The sequence below is a fragment of the Haliotis asinina genome, chromosome 12, assembly GCF_037392515.1.
Source record: "Haliotis asinina isolate JCU_RB_2024 chromosome 12, JCU_Hal_asi_v2, whole genome shotgun sequence".
In the NCBI taxonomy this organism is placed as follows: Eukaryota; Metazoa; Mollusca; class Gastropoda; order Lepetellida; family Haliotidae; genus Haliotis; species Haliotis asinina.
This window is the reverse complement of record NC_090291.1, coordinates 21,784,688-21,808,604: the sequence shown is the minus strand read 5'-3', so window position 1 is coordinate 21,808,604 and position 23,917 is coordinate 21,784,688. Positions and strand designations below refer to the sequence as shown.

At 41.2% G+C, this 23,917-nt stretch overlaps 1 protein-coding gene across 3 annotated transcripts in view; it reads right to left on the bottom strand.

The window, feature by feature from the left end:
* The window catches only part of LOC137259016 (puratrophin-1-like), a 166,810-nt gene that overhangs the window by 63,911 nt on the left and 78,982 nt on the right, over positions 1 to 23,917 (bottom strand). For all 3 annotated transcript variants that reach the window (XM_067796717.1, XM_067796718.1, XM_067796719.1), the window contains exons 4-7: positions 17,498 to 17,665; positions 2,433 to 2,556; positions 1,125 to 1,224; positions 899 to 1,003 (exon numbers count right to left, since the gene is read on the bottom strand). In XM_067796717.1, coding sequence (XP_067652818.1) covers positions 899 to 1,003; positions 1,125 to 1,224; positions 2,433 to 2,556; positions 17,498 to 17,665 — 497 coding nt within the window. The remainder of the gene's footprint in view (positions 1 to 898; positions 1,004 to 1,124; positions 1,225 to 2,432; positions 2,557 to 17,497; positions 17,666 to 23,917) is intronic.

The window sequence follows — 23,917 nt, the reverse complement described above, 5'->3', positions numbered from 1 at the left end:
ATAGTGGTCAGGTATACCACTGATCAGGAAGTGGGTGCATAGTGGTCAGGTATACCACTGATCAGGAAGTGGGTACATAGTGGTGAGGTATACCACTGATCAGGAAGTGGGTGCATAGTGGTGAGGTATACCACTGATCAGGAAGTGGGTGCATAGTGGTCAGGTATACCACTGATCAGGAAGTGGGTGCATAGTGGTCAGGTATACCACTGATCAGGAAGTGGGTACACAGTGGTCAGGTATACCACTGATCAGGAAGTGGGTACATAGGTATACCACTGATCAGGAAGTGGGTACATAGTGGTCAGGTATACCACTGATCAGGAAGTGGGTGCATTGTGGTCAGGTATACCACTGATCAGAAAGTGGGTGCATAGTGGTCAGGTATACCACTGATCAGGAAGTGGGTGCATAGTGGTGAGGTATACCACTGATCAGGAAGTGGGTACATAGTGGTGAGGTATACCACTGATCAGGAAGTGGGTGCATAGTGGTGAGGTATACCACTGATCAGGAAGTGGGTGCATAGTGGTCAGGTATACCACTGATCAGGAAGTGGGTACATAGTGGTGAGGTATACCACTGATCAGGAAGTGGGGTTGGTGGTTTATTGTTTATGGAAGTGGTCAGTGAGTAATTAAGACTGGACTGCAGAGCCCAGTGCTCCAACTGCATGAGTATCGACCTACCCAACTGGTATACAATGACATGTGTTAAGCAAGTTAACGAGCCTGATACTGTCAGTCGCCTCTAAAGACAAGCATGGGTTACTGAACAGCAATTCTAACCAGGATCTTCACATGTAGATTGGGGAAAGCAGCCGATAATAATTACTCCTTAATATATACCAGTCTCTACAAGGACTGGTACCAACAGGTGGATGAGTATGTGTGGTCACCTTTAAGCCGGCATGAGGATCGTAGACAGGGGACTTGAAGACGAGTGACTGTGTGGATTTGTCGGCCATTAGATGGACCATAGCAATGCCATCTGGAATGTTATCCTGAAACATACAAGGTTTGCTTTAGATACTCCACTGTCAAAATGTACCTTGTGGGTATATAGACTGAAAGGAACTGACTAACTTGTGGAAGCACATCACAAACACTGGTTTTATTACTTACTTGAAATATGTACAGTGATTCTAGCAGCGTGTTGATTATGGAGGACGTGGCCCCACGGATGTCGGCTACAAGCGTCATGCCATGGCGGACTGCAGCAGGCCTGCAACATGTCTCACTATGTACACTCCACAAAAGCTGGGGGCATTGGGTTAACTGGGTCTCGCAAGGTTGTCATGGGTGTACGGCTTGGTCAAGTGGGGTGGGGTGAGAAGGTGGGTTGGGGTATAGGGTGAGGTTAAGTAGGAAATGGATGAGGCATAGGGAGATAATAGGTGTTGGGTGGGGTGAGGTGTAGGATGATGTTGTGTGGGGTGAGGTGGGGTGAGGTGAGGTGAGGTGAGGTGTAGGGTGATGTGTGGGGTGAGTTGAGGTGTAGGGTGATGTGTGGGGTGAGTTGAGGTGTAGGATGATGTGTAGGATGAGGTGAGGTGTAGGATGATGTTGTGTGGGGTGATGTGAGGTGTACGTTGATGTTGTGTGGGGTCAGGTGAGGTGAGGTGTAGGATGATGATGTGTGGGGTGGGGTGAGGTGAGGTGTAGGATGATGTGTGGGGTGCGGTGTGGTGTAGGGTGATGTGTGGGGTGAGGTGAGGTGTAGGTTGTTGTTTTGTGGGGTGAGGCGAGGTGAGGTGTAGAATGATGTTGTGTGGGGTGAGGTGAGGTGAGGTTGATGTTGTGTGGGGTGAGGTGAGGTGTAGGTTGATGTTTTGTGGGATGAGGTGAGGTGAGGTGTAGGGAGATGTGTGGGGAGGGCCAGGGGTACTGAGTGAAGTCATGTGTGATTTGGTATATGCTAAAATCAAGAGGAATGGGGTAAGGTCAAGGGTGTAGGGTGATGTGTGGGGTGGGCCTGGGGTACTCTCAGAGAGGTCATGTGTGGCTTAGGTGATGCATCTGATGTCAGACAGCACAAGTTAAAGTAAATATAATTGTGACTGATTATTAGAAGAATGATGTTTAACCGTACGTACACAATACATGACAGAAGACTGATAACCAAAGCATTCTGTAATTACATTAAACATGCAAATGAAGCTTACATAAAATCCTATGTCACAGTGGAATGAAGCACTTTTGTGGGTTGCAAGTCAAGAGGAGTGACAAAGCCTTTACAAATGTCAGTCATTTCTAAGTATCTAGACATTGGCTCATTTGCATCACAGGGACATGCAAAATGTTTCTGGATATTAATTTATAGATGAATGCTTTCATTGAAAGGTTTAACTGATAGCCACTGAGATGGAGACTGTGATCAAGCTGTGATCTGCACTATTGATGTGACATTAGCAATAGGACCGGTGAGCTCACCTGGGCACAGAGTAGTAGTACATGAGAAGTCTGGTCAGTTCCACGCTCAGGACTTGTCTATTATGCCAGATCATGCTCCCAGTGAAGATGAAGACAACAGCATTACCATTGACATCCCGACTACCTGTAACACACAGACAACTGTCATCATGACATACCCAGAACCAGTTGCTGCACCTGAAGATGTTGGTTGTCTACCGCTGCAGCCAGGACCACCCCACCTGCATCATAGTCACCTGGAAGTCATCCAGTTTGGACCAGACACGTTTCACCATGTGTGTGTACAATGAGATGGCATCCATCAGACCAGTTTCTACTACCACAACTCTATGGCATGGACAGTCAGGGGTTTACGGATATTGAGGGTGGACTGGTTGACATCAGTGTATATAGGGATTCAAGAAATAACATCAAATACTTGAACATATTTTACTAAAATTACTTGTAAATTTTTACTAACTTAAAAGTCTTCAGCAAAGAAGAAAAGAAGAACATAAGAATAAAGAATATTCATTTGTGAAATATTCAAGCCTCTAGGAGCTTCCATTTACATCACTATATGTTGCCCTATCAGAGAGTGTTATGAGTGGGTTTAACACTGCATGAAGCAGTATTCCAGAGTGAGTCAGGTTGATGTGGGAGGTAGGCCATTAGGCCAGAACCTCCTTGGTGCTGGCAAACCCAGAAACAATCAGCAAGGACGAGGCTTTGAAGCCCAAATCAATGGTTTCTTTTGAACAAAAACTATGCAACTCTGCACAGCATGTTTGACAACTAGCCTACGATGGAATGATGAACTAAGTGGAAGATATTCTCTTTATAAGATGAGATGTTTATTTGCATCAAGGCATCCTCCAAACAATCCGCATTATAACACATGATGGATGACACTACATTCACCTAACAGCCAGACTAAGTGACACTGACACCACAACATTCTGAAGCTGAACCTCCCAGTATACCCTTCAGTTTTGGCATGCCTCGGAGTGAGATCAAGCTGACCTGTAACTAATCTGACAGGCATTTACAGTTGTCAGTACAGAAACACAAAAGTATATATCAACCTTGTTCACTTGCTATATTCCCTTTCAGATTAAACAAAGATGGAAGAAGCAGACAGATCAAACCACAAAGACCATACCATATTCAGTTATTTGCAATGGTTGCTATGCCAATATTTGGGATTCTTAACAGAACAAATAACATTTTAAAGAATCGAATGCATCCACAAGACTGTTGAAATGAATGTGTTTGTTGGCATAATTCTTTGGTACTTATTAACCTAAGATAATATTCTGAATCACTTAACTTCACAGAATGAAAATATTTCAGGCATTCTTGTTTTATTTGTGAGCTGGATTAGAATGCTTGATATAAAGCAAATCCTCTCAACTATGTCAGCAAACGACTTTCAAGCATTAGTCTTATCTTCTTACTCAGTGTAATGCATTCTTTTCCCCAGCACTGTCCTTCATTGAGGAGCAAACTCCACACTCCGCCCGATCAATCTCCCCTCACCTCAGTCAGAAGACCAGCACAACCTCCATCACTCAAGTCAACAAAGATCAGGAAATGTTCCCAACAAAAAGAGAAAGTTCATGTGGCTTTAACAACAAGCCAACTTTTGTCTGCAGATGAAAAGAATTTTTTACAAAGGTACCTCGATTTGTAATTCAATGACTGGTGGTGTGTAATGATTGCTCAACCCGCAGAAGGGAAGCTGAAACTTTGCCAAACACATTCATCAACACTGTTCCGAATGAAAACAAACGCTGCATGAACCATATGAAACTTGATACACATCCAATAGAAACAGCTTAATCTATGTAACATCATCTTATCAGTGTATGGCTTGCTTCATATCAACTTTTTTACATCCACTTTATTCCTCCAGGAATCATTTCTTAACGTACACTGCCATGTTCCTGTTCCTGTATTTATATCTGTACTATTAGTCTAAGACATCCAACACAATGCTGAGGCTGATGCAAACCCTCTAAATAAGCGTGTATACGACATACCATGGTTACCATCCAAAACAACAAAGACAAAAACAATTTCCTACAATTCAGTCAGATACAGAGTTCCATATCTGTTCAATTTGTAGGAGACTAGCTCCTTGTCATCCAAAATGTCCAAGAAACATTTTTCAAACTCTCCAAAATGTCTAAAGAATGTCATATGAAAATATTATAAAACCTTGTAAATGTCCAAATCTGTCTCTACAGAATGACGCCAAACATAAGCCATGTCAGTCCTTGTTATTTGAACTCAACTCATGTAAGGACTACCTATAGTACAGGTGTGACATATACACACATATACAGCTCTAGCATACGGTTATCACCCATGTCTCCCCGCATTGCGTCCCTCATAATCCTCCCTGGTGACTACAATACCAGTACTAGTATACAGTTATTTCTCATCACAATCTCTAGGATTCATCACCATGGCTTCAATGCCGCAGACATGAAGTAAACAATTAGGAGATAAACATACTGTGTTGGAAAATCAGAGTTATGTGACAAAATTGTAACAGTTCTAAATCTGATTTAAAACAAAACAAGTACCGTGAGGTTTCAAATAAAAAATTTAGAGCTATTATAATTTTGCTGTATACCTCTCATTTTCCAACATGGTATGTTTATCTCCATTTTACCGTAACCGTGTTGTTAACATTTAAAACAATACTGTGATGAAACATCAGAGGTATATAACGTGATTATATACCTCTGAAAGACTTTGATTAACCAATCACAATCCAGTATTTACTGAAGTCATGCTAGAATACACAGCTGCATCCCCAACACTGTAATATGACAATCAGCACCAAGTAAGCTAGTGATCATTACACACAATTTTTAGTCAACCCTACAGTATAATTCCTTGCTAATGAGTGCATCATGTATATACAAACACTATCAATATTTTAACAATGCTTTTCATTTCTCAACACTGCCATACTCCATGATATTAACTTAAACAACTGCCTTTTAATGTTTGCCATTTTAAATATAAAACAAGACTGTTTACAATGACGTGTGTACATGTTCTAAATTTATTTGAACAAGGGCTGTTTGAACTACACTTCATAATGTTTTAAGTGCTTGTTTGTCCATGCAGTTAAAATTATGGCATTACCTCAACAACTCCAAACACATAAAATCAGGAACACTGGATGACATTAGTTAGGCACACAGAACTCAATGACTTTCACAGGTATAATACTTCTGTCCATCATTAAAATATCTCTGTTCATGTACAGCAAACATGGAGATGGCAAACAAAGTCATTATTGCAGTTAGAGAGACATCCACAATCCTCCATTGTTGGAGACATAGAACACTAATGAGATACTCTTCTATATCTGTAAGCATCATCTGGAGGCTGGCACCATGTTACTTGCCAGTCTCTATTAGACCATCAAGCCGTGACAGCACATTAGTTTACAGACCAACAAAACTGACTGGAATCAGTCACACACAACATTGCAAGAGTCAGACTAATCTAATGATTTCTAGACAAAAGAGAATCTTACCTTCCCCTGCAGAACAGATTACTGAGAAATGACTGAAGACGAAGGGATGAAGAAAGAGGATGAAATGAGGCCTGCTCTGACTGCAGGGTGGGTCGCACACGAGAGTGTGATCTTGCCACCTGATTAACTTAACAAAGCTTTCACAAAGTGCATATTTATAGAAAGGTTTGCAGCTTTTTGCACACATGACAAAAGCCCCTGAGACAGCCAAGGAGTTTGAGCTGGTAATGATACTGGCAAACAACAGCTAAACACTGTTAACACTCTACTATTACAAATAGTTCTACAAGCTCAAATATTGGGCAATGAAGTTTGAGATTTATTGTTCAGTAGGTGATTATATGTTCAATGAAAGGATTAGCCTTGGAAAAGGCGAGACTGGTGTTTGGTGCCGAAAGCTCACACGTGAAATACATGGATGTTAAAAATCATAACAACAACTAAAAGGGGTTAAATATATTGCTGGTCTGTTTTTAGTTTGTGAAAATGTTGGCTCTTGCTACCAAGATACTAAACACAGCCGTGAAAAAGGGAGAAAAGAGGTGATAAATTTAACAGACACCAGTACGGCATACACAAGGCATTGTCTAAACATACAAAAACACCAGCTTGTTTATTTAAGAAAGATGTTTTTTCAATCTAACTACTCAACTATTAAGACTGATGAACCTGTCTGCCTCACATGGCCCCTTCATTTGCCTTCACAATGTCAAGTCTGCATGTTTCTAATCTTTCTATTTTGGCTTTGAACCCATTGTGATCCTACTGTTGGCCAAAGTTAGAAACTATAGATCTTGAATCAAACAGTGCTATGTACAGAGCAACAACAAAAACACAAGGAAGTAAACATACAAACTGGATATTTTGGAGTTCCTGCTTTTTATGTCTAGTTGAAGTCTATTTCTATAAAAGTACAAATAGTGATAACAATGACAGCACATTTGTATAGTACATATATCCATGCCTCTGCATGCTCTAAGCACATTGTCACAATCTGATTGTTATTTTGGATGAAACAAGCTGCCTTTAATTGAGATGACAGTACTTTTAACTGTCATCTTCATAATTAGGCCCAGATGAATTCAAGAATTTCTTTAAAGATCTTATCTGAACAGTCAATCATACATTATACGAAGACAGCAGATCATAAAACACCAGAAACAACCATCAGAAACCTGTAGCATTACATCCTCTTATCTGACATTAGACAAGGTCACCAACAAATGAGATCCAGATCATCAGTGTGGACTGACCACTGTAGGGACAACTAAACATCCCACTGAGGGGGTTCAATATCTCCACTGTAGGGACAACTACACATCCCACTCAGGGGGTTCAATATCTCCACTGTAGGGACAACTACACATTCCACCAAGGGGGATTCAATATCTCCACTGTAGGGACAACTACACATCCCACTCAGGGGGTTCAATATCTCCACTGTAGGAACAACTACACATTCCACCAAGGGGGATCCAATATCCCCACTGTAGGCACAACTACACATCCCACTGAGGGGGTTCAATATTTCCACTGTAGGGACAACTACACATCCCACTGAGGGGGATTCAATATCTCCACTGCATGGAAAAAATTCCATACACAACTAAACTCTGGCTCTTAACGATTTCCTTTGACAGGGGTGTAAAACAGCCATCTGACCAGTGAACAAATGTCCTGTCCAGCCCTAGCTACTGAAGCCTGACAATAGTGTGACCATCCCTGCCTGTGGAGTGCATGGTTCCTGCCCATGGGCATTCATAAGACACACTGGTCAACTATCCCAAAGAAACAAAGCCACATATGGATAATGCAATGGCGACCTCAAATGGATATACTTCAACCTCGAATGGATATACTTCAATACTGTGTGTGAGTGAGTGAGTGAGAGAAAGAGAGGGAGATAGAGAGAAGGGGAGAAAGAGACAGTGAGAGAGTGAGAAAGAGACAGACAGACAGACAGACAGACAGTCAGACAAATGGTCTTAACTTTTAGCAATAATGATACAATATTACCCATCGGAGACACAAGAAATATTGGGGTTCAGAGTGAAAGTAAATAGTTTTTTACATCAATTTACCATTATGTTCTAACTGAACTATTGTGATCATGAATTAAATGGAAAGTTCTTTTTTTCTAAATATGATGCAAGCTCTATGAACAGTATGTAAAATAAGTTTCTCATAACTAAATAAAATTGACAGACCTACCACTGGGCAACCATTCCAGACAGACAGACAGTCAGACAAATGGTCTTAACTTTTAGCAATAATGATACAATATTACCCATCGGAGACACAAGAAATATTGGGGTTCAGAGTGAAAGTAAATAGTTTTTTACATCAATTTACCATTATGTTCTAACTGAACTATTGTGATCATGAATTAAATGGAAAGTTCTTTTTTTCTAAATATGATGCAAGCTCTATGAACAGTATGTAAAATAGGTTTCTCATAACTAAATAAAATTGACAGACCTACCACTGGGCAACCATTCCAACATCACTGCAATACCAGTGCAGACACAACTACACCCAACAGGGCTGCTCAACTTCAGATGGTTATCAGCCAGTGATGAGAGGGAGAATGAAGACATAATTATACACTGATTGGTCAGATCCAGCCTCTGGCCTGTCTTGACCCATTCGTAGAGAATAGCTGGGGAGATTTCTCTATAGTTCCTCAGGAATCAATTGAGGCAAGGTTGTATTCCCTTCTCTGGTGGACTGAAGGATGTTGGGGAGAAGATTGAGGAGAATCAGCACCATGTCAGCTGTTTATGCAACAACCTGTTTCATGAGAGGAAAACCAGGATACAGCTGTCATCATTTCCCAGCCAGAGCCCCAGAACATTATGGCCCTAAGGAGTGTATGTTTGGAGATATACAAACTCACTAGAGGCCTCCATATCCCATAGCTATCAACTAAGAGACTCAGTAACACTCTTAGGCATTTTCATACTCATAAAACTAAAAGTTTGTATCAGCATAAAAATTCTAGGACTGAATTTTAATCACCAAATGAAAAAAACAAAGCTGAATAAGTTAAAACTGGGTGTAATGATGAATTGGTCTATGAATACATGCAACGTCTGTGGACTCAGTGACACTGCATCAGACAAATTCAGGGATCAGTGTCACACATATTTAAGGCTAGTCCTGAGTTTTGATAAACATAACAAGAATACAGCTGCATTCATCCAGAAAGTCTGCCAGATGTTACCCAGAATTTCATCTCAGACAGTTCCCTTCCTCAGCAATCAACAGACCACAAGAATATCTACTGTTCAATCCAAGGAAAAGTCAAATAGGTCCACATGTTCATCTGCACCAAGTACACAGAACACACAATCTTGATCTTCACATTTCTAAGGACAAGAACTTGCTCCTGACTTAACAGTTGCTTTTCAGATTCTGGTGGATGGAAGCTATGGAAGGGTGTTGGGTGGAAGATGGAGGCTATGGAAGGGTGTTGGGTAAAAGATGGAGGCTATGGAAGGGTGTTGGGTAGAAGATGGAGGCTATGGAAGGATGTTGGGTAGATGATGGAGGCTATGGAAGGGTGTTGGGTAGATGATGGAGGCTATGGAAGGGTGTTGGGTAGAAGATAGAGGCTATGGAAGGATGTTGGGTAGAAGATAGAGGCTATGAAAGGGTGTTGGGTAGAAGATGGAGGCTATGGAAGGGTGTTGGGTAGAAGATGGAGGTTATGGAAGGGTGTTGGGTAGAAGATGGAGGCTATGGAACGGTGTTGGGTAGAGGACAGAGGCTATGAAAGGGTGTTGGGTAGAAGATGGAGGCTATGGAAGGGTGTTGGGTAGAAGATGGAGGTTATGGAAGGGTGTTGGGTAGAAGATGGAGGTTATGGAAGGGTGTTGGGTAGAAGATGGAGGTTATGGAAGGGTGTTGGGTAGAAGATGGAGGCTATGAAAGGGTGTTGGGTAGAAGATGGAGGCTATGGAACGGTGTTGGGTAGGACAGAGGAAGGTATTTCCGAAACTCCATGCAGATGGTTGAGAATTAGATGGTATGAAACACTATATAATCCTTCAGTAAATGAACAGGTGTCATTGAAAAGTTGAGATAAAACATTATAAAACTGAGGCATTACCATTTACAATATGTCTTTCCATCACTGTTCCATATGCAGTTTGTTTGCATTTGTCAATAATAATAATCGAACTACGACTGCAGTAACTAAAGGTGAGGTGAGAAGCTCAGTACAATAACTGACATTGACCACTGTGGACAGTGATTTGTTAATGTGGACAGATGCCACAAAGAATGTATTACTGAATCATATGTCAACTACCAGCTGGAACAATGCACACCTCAACATTTACACCAACAACACGGCTTCAACATAAACAGAGACCTATATAACTCACAGAGGTGTAGTCATCTGTGACAAAGCGTTACCAAGCCTTTTTGAAAGTGATACTTTGAATGTGGGGATATTAAACAGGTATTAATAACAGGCTGATGAAGAAGAGAGTCAGTTGGGGTTATAATTACTGTCCATGAAAGGTTAAGTGAGTGAGTTAGGCTTAATGTCAACTCGAACAGTTATTCAGTGATATGATATAATTACAGATGAAAGAAATTAAAGAGAGAAGCATTGCCCCAAACTACAAAAGTGCCATTTTCATATGTTACACAAATCAGTGCCCCCATTATCAATGACTAAATTCTCTTTAGCATTCAAGGCGTTAAGTCCCTGCCTTCAGAACACAATCAAGGCAACACGCTGACTTCGACTGACACTGCCTTATCCATCCTATGGCTCACAGTTACACTATCCATGTAATGACTTCAACTGATACAGCCCTATCTACTCTATGGCTCACAGTTACACTATCCATGTAATGACTTCAACTGACAATACCCTATCTACTCTATGGCTCACAGTTACACTATCCATGTAATGACTTCAACTGATACAGCCCTATCTACTCTATGGCTCACAGTTACACTATCCATGTAATGACTTCAACTGATACAGCCCTATCTACTCTATGGCTCACAGTTACACTATCCATGTAATGACTTCAACTGATACAGCCCTCTTGCTCCCACTCACTATCCATTTAATGACCTCGCCTCATCAGTTCACCATGAACACACTGACACACTGGAAGCTGACATTCATTCACAACAATTAATGATTATACTAATCAAACAAAAGGATATTAACATTCCATCTCTAACTGACATTATTCAAGATGTCCCTGACAGTGTCACTCCAAGCCGATATACAAGGCAGTATTACCATTTCCATTCATCCCAGCACCACCATTATATCTGGCACTTCCTGGAAGCTCATAAGGATAAAAGACCCACACATGCTATTTTGGGGGTTTCATATGTTAATTTTGGACACAGCCAACAGGGTAATCGATGTTTGCTGGCAGATTGAACAAATTATTGGGTGGATGAAAGTCAGACTGACACTGGGCCAGGTTCAGCAGCAGACGTAATGGGGAAGGAGAGACCAAGTCTCAGACAATTACCCAACCATATACAGTCGAACCCCATTGTCTCGAACTCGGTTGAGACGAATTCTCGGATGTGTTGAACTGACATCTCGGTCCCTGCCGATTTCCTTATATTTATCATTATTTTTACCCTGATGTGTCGAACTAGATGTGTCGAATTCCCGGTTGTGTCGAACTCATTTTAGGGTCCCCAAAGGCTCTAACAAGTACAAATTTACCCTTTTGTCTCGAGCTGTCAAGCTGGTTGTTGCAACTGAAAACTTCAGTCGCGCAATCGGAAGTCATCCTCATAAACGTGCTACCTAAAGATCAAAAGTAACGATTAACGGACTAAACAATCAAGTGACATGTTTAACTACGCATCTATACACACATTGTCAGCACACTTACCAACTGAATTTTACTCAAACAATTAACCATAATTAAGTTGTTACCAGTGACACGTTGATCACGGAGCGACAGGATAGCTCTAAACAAACAATGGCGTTGTCATGTGACAGTCTATGTTAGCGGTCATGTGATTTCCTTGAAAATACAAAATGAGAATTGAGGAAAACGGAGTTGGATTATCTAAATTGATGTTTTGTTTTTGGTTTAGTATTTAAGGTGTAGGATCAGTTTTTGTAACCAGTACGGTTAGTAACATGGCAGGGCAATTCAGCGAAGGACCCGATCAGCCCGGGGGGATAACTGGATCGCATGTTACACCTAAAAAGCGAAAATTATCTGTTAAGACAATAGAGACAAAATACGAATGTTATAGATAAATTCCCCACATGTACACGTATGTACATTCCGATTCCGTTAGTATGAACTATACAACTTTTTATACTGACTGAAAATGAATTAGTGCTGTCAACTAAATGGGATCACTTGTGAGTTTGTTAAATTATTCTTGTTCTTATCTTTTTGTATGCATATTTATTTGCCATGACGAATAAAGTGATTGAATTGATTTACATTTGTATATGTTGTAATTTAAAGATCAATACTGCCGTAAACGTTTATTGCAAAGATATATTGTTCGTATGTGTATCCTACTGCAAAGTAACGATGTGTTAAGCAATGTGGTTGTGTTGGTTCTTGGTCTTTTCCATGCTGACGGATGTGTCGAACACTCGGATAAGTCGAACTTCCCCTTGGACCCAACGAGTTCGACACAACGGGGTTTGACTGTAAAACAATCACACTTCAACTGACACTTTCTTACTAAGATTAATTTTCAAGTTCTTTTAGACATGTCTTGAAAACAGTGGTCATGAAGCAATATTCCAAACAGGCTGGTTAAAATTGGAGGCAATGCCAATAATGACATTGTGTAAATTACAACAAAGCACTTAAATACATTCAACTTGGACCCCAAGGTGAACATGGTTTGTGTTTCTGTGTGGGATACCTGATGTGTGTGCCACACACATGACTCTCCATGGCAGTGAACACGACTACCTCCCTGACTTGTGTCAGTATACTCCACAGACATGTGACTCTCCATGTCAGCGAACACGACTACCTCCCTGACATGTGTCAGTATACTCCACAGACATGTGACTGTTTCGTGAGCACTGATGGGGCTTGTCAGGAGGACATCGACATGTTACTGACAAATCACCACCAGCCAGTACATTAAGATGTAACGTGCATTTCTAGCCAAGGAACTTTAAACATCATAATATATATATGGAACCAAACCTGTATCCTAAACCATCTTAAATCTTCCAGAATACCTGTACAGCGAATTCCTGAAATACCTTCACAAATGTGAACAACTACAACATTCATGATTTACACACAAAAAACAGAAACATGTCCTTAAATATTGTGTATCCAAACGATCACCTCCTAATGTGAAACAACATAAAACACCTGACTGGGAAGACATACCTAAGACATGGTTATCTAAACAGTTACAGTCCACATCAAAGTCATCAAGGCAACTGTATACTAGGTAACTGTCTACTTACTACTTCCATTACCAGTCATGGCTTTCTCAATACATTAATGAAGGCAACTGGCCTTAAAACCCTCAAAGGTTTTGGATGGCTTTTGTGTCTAACCAAAATATGGCATATTATGTGCCTGTTAAAGATCTGGCTTGACGCAGCCATGTCTAATTACATAACTACATAGGACAGGGGAACACATAACCTCAGATGTAAGTCTCATGGAGAGGGTGCCTTTAGACTAACTCTCTCTCTCTTTCTCTCTCTCTCTCTCTCTCTCTCTCTCTCTCTGTGCGTGTATGAACATAAATAACTAATAGTTTCAATTGGTTGTGGAACATTCTTATGATTATCATTATCAGGATAAGCAAAAGGTCACAAGGAAATAAACAAAGAAGACAAAGACAGTGTATTTTATAAGAAATACATGTAATATCTATTTTGTCATTATGTGTTAATCATTGTCACTGTGAGATGAATATTGCAAGCTATGGCCAGTGAAACACAAACACTGCTACTGTTAGACACATCGTCATGAACAGACAGTGATGATAATACAACATTACAGGTAAATCTTCCCTCATTTATGCAAACTTGGGCATATTATGATTCAGACAATGAACATTAACATGGCAGATTAAAAGTTATAGAGCAATAAAAGCACACTAATCTTATAATGAAAGAAACAAGGGTTAATGTAAAGAACATAAAACATTCATTGGGGATAAAAATCACTCAATGAAATAAAACATTATTCAATACAAAGGAGGAAAATTAATGGCTTCATTCAAATCATCCACCTGATAAACTCACAATTAAATGAAAACTTCCAAATGAATATTTACGAACATACTGGTATATGCAAGACAATGGCATCCACTAATACCTGACCTTATCATTTATCATAACAATGCTTAAGCAGGAGATATTGACATTCTATTCAGAATTTCCTGAAGGAGTTGCTGTGCTACATGTACATACTGCCGCCACATACTAGGACTTGGTCTGTCTCTCAGTCCCTGAACCACAACATTTTCACGAAAGCCTACCCTTCTCTGCAATGTAGTCTGTCTCTCAGTCCCTGAACCACAACATTTTCACGAAAGCCTACCTTCTCTGCAATGTAGTCTGTCTCTCAGTCCCTGAATCACGGCATTTTCCCGAAAACCTACCCTTCTCTGCAATGCAGTCTGTCTCTCAATCCCTGAACCACAACATTTTCACGAAAGCCTACCCTTCTCTGCAATGTAGTCTGTCTCTCAGTCCCTGAACCACAACATTTTCAAGAAAGCCTACCCCTCTCTGCAATGTAGTCTGTCTCTCAGTCCCTGAACCACAACATTTTCACGAAAGCGTACCCTTCTCTGCAATGTAGTCTGTCTCTCAGTCCCTGAACCACAACATTTTCACAAAAGCCTACCTTCTCTGCAATGTAGTCTGTCTCTCAGTCCCTGAATCACGGCATTTTCCCGAAAACCTACCCTTCTCTGCAATGCAGTCTGTCTCTCAATCCCTGAACCACAACATTTTCACGAAAGCCTACCCTTCTCTGCAATGTAGTCTGTCTCTCAGTCCCTGAACCACAACATTTTCACGAAAGCCTACCCTTCTCTGCAATGTAGTCTGTCTCTCAGTCCCTGAACCACAACATTTTCACGAAAGCCTACCCCTCCCTGCAATGTAGTCTGTCTCTCAGTCCCTGAACCACAACATTTTCAAGAAAGCCTACCCTTCTCTGCAATGTAGTCTGTCTCTCAGTCCCTGAACCACAACATTTTCACGAAAACCTACCCTTCTCTGCAATGTAGTCTGTCTCTCAGTCCCTGAATCACAACATTTTCCTGAAAGCCTACCTTCTCTGCAGTGTAGTCTGTCCCTCAATCCCTGAACCACAACATTTTCCTTAAAGCCTACCCTTCTCTGCAATGTAGTCTGTCTCTCAGTCCCTGAACCACAACATTTTCCCTAAAGCCTACCCTTCTCTGCAATGTAGTGTCTCTCAGTCCCTGAACCACAACATTTTCCTTAAAGCCTACCTTTCTCTGCAATGTATTCTGTCCCTCAATCCCAGAAACACAACATTTTCCTGAAAGCCTACCCTTCTCTGCAATGCTAAAACATGAAATGAAGCAAGTCTAGATTTCCCAAGGTTCTGAATCGGTGGTTTCCTTGGGGCTACTTTTAAATTTAATGGGTTTGTTTGCTACAATCAAAATTATAAACATTCAGAGATTAAACATTTGTGTAACTATGACTGAGTGTAATGCTCTTATTTGATGGACAATCAGTTGCTTTCAAACCACAAAAACTAGTCACTGACTTCAGCAGCAATCTCGTCAGGAAAAGCTGACATGCAACCAATGTTAGTGACCTAACCCAACACCTGATCCATGAGCCCACCTCTCAAAGCTAGCTAGTCAACAGAGTATTCATGATCTTACCCAGAATCCCAATGGGCGTCATGGAAGTATAACGATAATCATCATCAAAGCTCAATGTGTGTATGGTGTTTCATAATCAGCACTATCAGATCAACACAGAACAGAAACTTAAACACACCTAGTTACAGAGAAATAAGCACTACTTATCCTTCATCATAACAATGACTTTAGACCACAATGAATGTGAGATGTTCATCCTTGCTTACCACACACTTCTTGATAACCCCCAAATACCTACACAGACAATACAGACTACTCAGAAGATGTAAAGAAACACAATGGTTTCCATATGATTTGACCACATGAAAAAACCACACCTTCTTTAATTTATTGTACAGGCATACAAAGTAAAGTGCCCTGTGAGATGCTATCACGCTGAACAAGATGAAATACAAGATTCCCAGTGTCCTACCTGCTACAATTGTTCCAGAAATCACCCCCATTAACACTGTAACATACTCATATATCTAGAGCAGTTAGTTCTATTAACACATAAAATGCCAAACTCCAATAACTGCTGATTGGTTTATCAATGTGTTTACTATGAGTGATCATCACAGTGACCATGGCCCCGTGGTTCCAGTACACACTTCCTGATTGGGCAGCTGGAGACCTCCATGATGTACTGCACCATACACTAGTACCAGCTGTGCTGGACTAAAGCTTAGACTGTAGCAGGAAATGATTTGGATAGAAACAAGTAATTCCTTCTAAATTGAAAGTGAGCTCTAATTATTAACATGGGAGAATCTGAACTTGAACCTGTGAAAATCTAGCCTTGTTTCATTTGGAGTGGTGGGGTAGCCTAGTCGTTAAGCGTTTGATCATGCTAAGACCTGTGATTGATTTCTCACATGGGCACAGTGTCTGAGCTTATTTCTGATGTCCCCTGCCATGACAAGTGAGAAAAGAAAATAAGGTGTTTCAGAGACTGTGAGACAGTCTGGCAGACTAGTGTGTATGTCAGTGATGGGTGGTCAAGTCTTAATGGACCACACTCAGTGTCAATGGCTGGTGTTGTGAATCAATAGCATACATCAGCATTTTGGATGATGATGCAGTTTGTCAGGCAACTCTCACTGCATATACTTCAAAATATATTTTCACAAAAATATGGCATCCTATTGGAGGTGTAGACACTTTCCTATCTGTGTGCATTCTTACAGGAACCTGAAGACAACATGTATGTACAATCACAGCAGTAATAAAATACTGAACAATAATTAAACCAGTTCTATGACAGTCATTAGTAATATGACATACTAATGTACTGTCAAATGAAACCTACAGACCCAAATATCTGCTTTTTTGAAGATAGTATGATGAGATATTGTCATCTGTCCTGCATTGTCTTTTTATGTCCAGCACATCCTAAATTTCACAAGCATAAAGCCTATACACTGTTCATCCTTTGAAGCATGCACATTCATTATGCAAGATCATATACAATCATAAACTAGATAACCTGCTGTAGCCCAGAGATGTACTAGTAATACAACCTTTAACAAAAGCATTGAGGGCTGTTGCAAAGAAAAAACTTTTTTCCATCAATCATGGCCTCTTGAATTCTTGGGTTATCAAATCAGAAATTTAGGTCAGTGAACATAAACATGTAAGTTGAGGGTGGAAAACAAAAATATAGATGACTCACCTGGCAAAATGGCTACTCCTGATCGGAGCAAATCGTAGTCGAGATCCATGATAACTCTTGGACAGTCTAAGTCCCGCTTGGTGTGGTATCCATTGCTACTTAGACTTCCGCTGCTGCTGTGGTGGCTGCAACTTGAGCCTCCATCCTTCACTGAAGCTGATGGGGAATCTGGAGATGAAGAGATATCTCTCTCATCAATACAATCCATGTCTGCCATTGTAATAATATCTGAGCTTACATTCACCATGTATCATGCACAAACACAGCCACAATGACCTGACGATGTCCGCCCATTCTGTGCTATACTGTGGTGCAATTATCTACTATGTATCCAAAGTTTGCTAACTTTCACTGTGGTTGTGACTAAGACACCAGCTGGCACAGCTTGGTGGCAGACGACTTGCTACCCTGCAGACGACTCGCTACCATGCAGATGACTGGCTACCCTGCAGACGACTCGCTACCATGCAGTGTAGGGTGCTGTAACTACTTCCATCAAAACAAAGCTGCATGAATGAGGGAGAGTGGCGACTCCCATTCAGAAGATACTTTTCCAGTGATCTTTTCCCTCCCATAAGCTCCACAGCGAATGACAGCCATTGTCTACTCCTGAAAGTGCACTCAACTTCGGTCCATTAATCCATGCAACTACAAAGGCTGATAAACCCTAAATGTTACACGATCCTAGGATTTACACAAGTTACACAAACTGAAAGAAGCAAGACTTGGTCTGCAATGGAAGAACAAACACCAAACCAGAATCTGTCAGTCTCTATCGGCTATTGTCTCCTGCCCATCCCAAAATTGTGAGTATCCTGTGACCCTGGCCAGGTATCCAACCCTCTTTAATAAAGGTAGACTGTAATCCCAGTGTTGTGCACTGCATCACTCTGTGGTAGACACACACGCCACTTGCCTATATAGAACACACTACTGTCCCTAGACAGGGGGGCTCCTCAATAGGAAATGGGTCAATAACGACCACTACACCACATGGTGAAGAAAACATTTACATCACAAAAGCAAATTGTCTTCTGCTTCAACAAAGACTGTCAATACAAAGGTCACATGAAATGATTTGTTTCTTATACAAATCATGTGTAATCAACCAGTTCACACTTCAGAAATTAATGGGATGTTAATCGATAAACACTGGCAGACAACAACCTTGAAATCACTTACCGAGATAAATCGTTTGAACTTACTAGTGAAACTGTTCCAACAGTTAGAGTAGTTTATAACCTGTGTGATAATATCCCCACAAACAATTGTCAGTTGTCAGGTGTATCATGTAAAGCTGCAACTTCTGGCCTCAGATTTAGGAATGTGTTGGCAATACATGTCTGTGCAGCCCCTGCAGTGCCCCTCTCAGCTTCAATCCATGCTACAGTGCTGCACACAGCACCTTTCAGATCAGCTTGATGGGATTATAAGGAATTACATGACATTAGGACTATGAGCCAACATTATGTAACTGAGTGGAAAATCAACTCTGGGCAATCAAGCCAACCCTTGTCAGGTTAACTGTCCGGAAGAATGCTTTGTGGTGCATGCAGTACATCACCTAAGCTCACTTTTACTGAAGTACTATTTTCACATTATACCCTCTGCATACTAAAAATGGCCACACGTTTGATGGTCCTTCAGAGACTATCAGAGTACTATTGATTTTATATTCACTGTATTTGCTTATGGGATAAGAGTATTTGTATGCAGAATAGATTGATTGATTACAGGTCCCTCAGTGAAATACCTCCATCAGTTCATGATGGCTTTCCTTTGTAGTACAGTCTAACTACTGTGGGGTCTTGAGGCTAGGCTAAAGTGGGGACCCGAGGACCTGATGCTAGGTTACAGTGGGACCTGAGGACCTGATGCTAGGCTGGAATAGGGACCAGGACCTGATGCTAGGCTACAGTGGGGACCTGAGGACCTGATGCTAGGCTACAGTGGGATCTGAGGACCTGATGCTAGGTTACAGTGGGGACCAGGACCTGATGCTAGGCTACAGTGGGGACCAGGACCTGATACTAGGCTACAGTGGGGACCTGAGGACTTGATGCTAGGCTACAGTGGGGACCAGGACCTGATGCTAGGCTACAGTGGGGACCTGAGGACCTGATGCTAGGTTACAGTGGGATCTGAGGACCTGATGCTAGGCTACAGTGGGGACCTGATGCTAGGCTACAGTGAGGTCCAGAACCTGATGCTAGGCTATAGTGGGGACCTGAGGACTTGATGCTAGGCTACAGTGGGGACCAGGACCTGATGCTAGGCTACAGTGGGGACCTGAGGACCTGATGCTAGGCTACAGTGGGGACCTGATGCTAGGCTACAGTGAGGTCCAGAACCTGATGCTAGGCTATAGTGGGGACCTGAGGACTTGATGCTAGGCTACAGTGGGGACCAGGACCTGATGCTAGGCCACAGTGGGGACCTGAGGACCTGATGTTAGGCTGCAGTGAGGTCCAGAACCTGATGCTAGGTTACAGTGGGAAACTGAGGACCTGATGCTAGGCTACAGTGGGGACCAGGACCTGATGCTGGGCTACAGTGGGGACCTGATGCTAGGCTACAGTGAGGTCCAGAACCTGATGCTAGGCTACAGTGGGGACCAGGACTTGATGCTAGGCTACAGTGGGGACCAGGACCTGATGCTAGGCTACAGTGGGGACCTGAGGACCTGATGCTAGGCTACAGTGGGGACCTGATGCTAGGCTACAGTGAGGTCCAGAACCTGATGCTAGGCTATAGTGGGGACCTGAGGACTTGATGCTAGGCTACAGTGGGGACCAGGGCCTGATGCTAGGCTACAGTGGGGACCTGAGGACCTGATGTTAGGCTGCAGTGAGGTCCAGAACCTGATGCTAGGTTACAGTGGGAAACTGAGGACCTGATGCTAGGCTACAGTGGGGACCAGGACCTGATGCTAGGCTACAGTGGGGACCTGAGGACCTGATGCTAGGCTACAGTGAGGTACAGAACCTGATGCTAAGTTACAATGAGATCCAGGCTGTTCACAACTAAGTGCATATTAACGAATTGCTACATGAGAGTCTTATGAGCAAGGCATGTGCAGCTATGCACAGAATCAATTTAATCAACATGCACTGCATGTAAACTAGCCTACATCTCCTCTCCCTTTCACAAACAAAATAGGTTTGCTCATTGCCATGCACTGCCTATTTCTCATAAATGCCTTCTCTGCTCCGGTCCAACTTATCCTTGTTTGCCAGTAGGCTACAACATCTGAATGTTGTAATTTAGCAAGAAATGACCCTATGCAATTAATTATTGCATATTGTTTACTGTTTCTTTGCTATTTGCTTTTGTTTTTAAAAGACAAAAGGACGGACAAACTTAAAAAATTAGCAACTTACAAGATTTATAGGTGTGAAAATGTTAACAAATGTAAATTAACAAACCAGTATGCTGAAGATATAAAAACAATTGCAATTTGAAACTTGTGATCAGCTGAGTTGATTTCTAGCTTAGTAATTTCTTGAAAGTTACATGAACCACCTGACTGTGTTGGTGTAGCATGAGATCGCAGTGAATATTTATATATATATATATATATACAGCCACTGATTTGTCTCTGCCAAACCAGACAATATAGTCTAGTTGCTGTGATGGCTGACACTGTACGACAATGGAACATAATGTACTATGATGTCATTGCCTTTAATTGGTAAATTCACCTTTTATTCAAAAACCTTAAGCTTGAAAGATTGAGGGAGAGAATATGGTTTTACACCGCTTTTAATTCCGGCAATATCAGGGCAGGGGAGACCAGATATTGGTGTGAAAAGCCAATGATTCAACCACTGCGCTACCCTACCACCCCTCCTTGGAAGGAATAAGCACGACTAAATATCAACTATTGAACAAAGCGGGGGTGTTTCCATATCATTGTTTGTGGTGTTTTTGATTATATTAGTTGCTTGTTATAAAAGATAGCTTTTTCTGACTGACGAGGACACACTACAGATCTACAAAAAAAGATTGAGGTCCATTCTTAATGACCATAATCGCACAACCAGCAGCAGTCATGTCATTACCAAGTCATGAAACCTGTTGACAGAGTTTAGGTGTGCAGTGAAAATAGCCACAACATATTACACGACACTGTTTGACAAATGTTCAGCCACTGTTCCTCAACCTACATCAAGAAAACAGTTTAGGGTCCAAGGATCACACGTTACTCCAACTGAGTCACTGAATGTGTCCAGCCATGCACCAAAACAATGGTAAATCTGTTGTACACCAAGGCCTGTTAATTCCCCACCACTACCACGGATTACACCTAATATGTGTCCCACTGTTACCTGTATACAGCTCTACTACATTTAACTCTGGACCCTTGTCACCTTACTTGCCTCTCAACGTTACGTGTATACAGGTGTGTTACATGTGGCTGTGGACCCTTGTCACCTGACTTGTGTCTCAATATTACCTGTATGCAGGTGTGTTACAAGTGGTCCTGATTACAGTAGTTCACTACTATATCAAACAGTAATACATAGTTCAGTGTCCATTGTCTTGTGTCTAGTGAAGGCAGGTACACAGTATATTCTAGCTAAAATGATCAGTCAATATCACTATACTCCATACTGTTAATTGAGCATCTTCATGTGTGAGCAAATCTACCTGTGAGGTCCTGCAATCTCCAGTTTATTCCTGATGTAGGGCATCTTCTGCAACACACCCTTGTCAAGGTTATGGCTACAACTGAGCTTTGGGTTTGGTATTTAATTAGAACTTGTTACAATCATTTACAAAACTCAAATCCACACACATGTAAATGCAAAAAGGTAAATAAAATGCTAAAGTTTAAGACAGAATGAGTTGAATTCAAGGGCCATGTACAGTATGGTTCAAAATTATTGAGAATAGCTTAAGCATTTCATATTATTAAACGAGAACAAATCAGATAAAATTGAATGTATTGTGAAAGTGAACTGACCTTTTCATGTTGTGTAGGTAACAATTTAATATTTTATCAAGTCTCCTTGAGCTTCACGGCACAGTCTAAGACGGGTAGGCATACTTCCTATCAGAGAGGTTAGTGTCTCGTGAGTTATGTTGTCCCAGTATCGGACCACTTCTCTCTTCATGTCTTCAATTTTTGTCAACCCCTTTTGATTCACACATTCCTTCATCATCCCCCAAATGTTCTCAATGGGATTTAAGTCAGGACTATATACAGGAAATGGTAATGCAGTCACATTTTTCTCCTGAAACCACTGCTTGGCATGTTTTGCGGTGTGTTTAGGATCATTATCTTGCTGCAAAATCCAGTCATTTCCATAAAACACATGTGCACTTGGAAGGAGAAAATTATCTAATATGTTAGTGTAGCGTTGACTTGTCAGATTTCCCTCAAACACACACAGCGGGGTCGTTCCTAATAAGGATATCCCTCCCCATACATGAAACTTTGGGCTGTATTTAGGTCGTTGATACAACGGTGCTGACGCAGACTTTGTCCATATTTTCACATTATTGGGATATACCCATATTGAGCTTTCATCAGTAAAAATCACATTTTCCCAGTCAAAGTTTTCATGTGCCAAACACCACTCAACACGCCTGTCTTTCTGTTCTTGTTTCATGAGAGGAGAAGGAATTCCAGTCTTTTTCTCCCATCCAAGATCAATCAAATTTCTTTTTACTGTAGATTTTGATACAACTGTTGATCCCCTTTCTATCATTTCATACCTGATGTTGGAGATGCTTGCCCTTTGCTTTTTAGACGCTAAAATTCCCAGCCGGACGCGATCTGAGAAGTCCAGTTTTCTGGGTCTCCCTGCTCCTTTCTGGTGCCCAAAATCCTTTCCCTCTTTAAAATTCTTCCTAATCCTATACACAGTAGAAAGAGGAGTTCCTGTTCTCTCTGCCAATGTATTTACATCATCAATTCCTTGATTACACAACTCAAAAATCAACCTTCTTTTATCTTCAGCAGACATTGTTGACAGTGCTGAGGAAAATGACGTCTGCTACAAATTCAGGGGAGGTAACTCTAATTATACTATACTCAGTAGGCCAAGATGAGTTACCTCCTTTATACCATTACTTAGTTTTAAGTATCAGTGAATCAGTTGAGGTGTTAGGATAGCTCAAAGTAAGAAGAAAAATTCTCAATAATTATGAACCAGACTATATATGTACAACACTTTCCCTTCTTCCTTGCATGTCGTCTAGCTTACACTTGCAGGAGTTAAGTAAAATACTGAAATTTGATTTATCAAATTCATAGGTTAAGGTGAATAACTTTGCTTGGAATATCCGCCCATGTTTGCATCGTATACGCCACTACACACAGGTCAGTTTTTAAAGCTAGCCAATCTATATTCCATATCTTTGCAGAATTACCATAGCCAATTAATCCTGTAAGATTTAATAGTTTTCTATCAT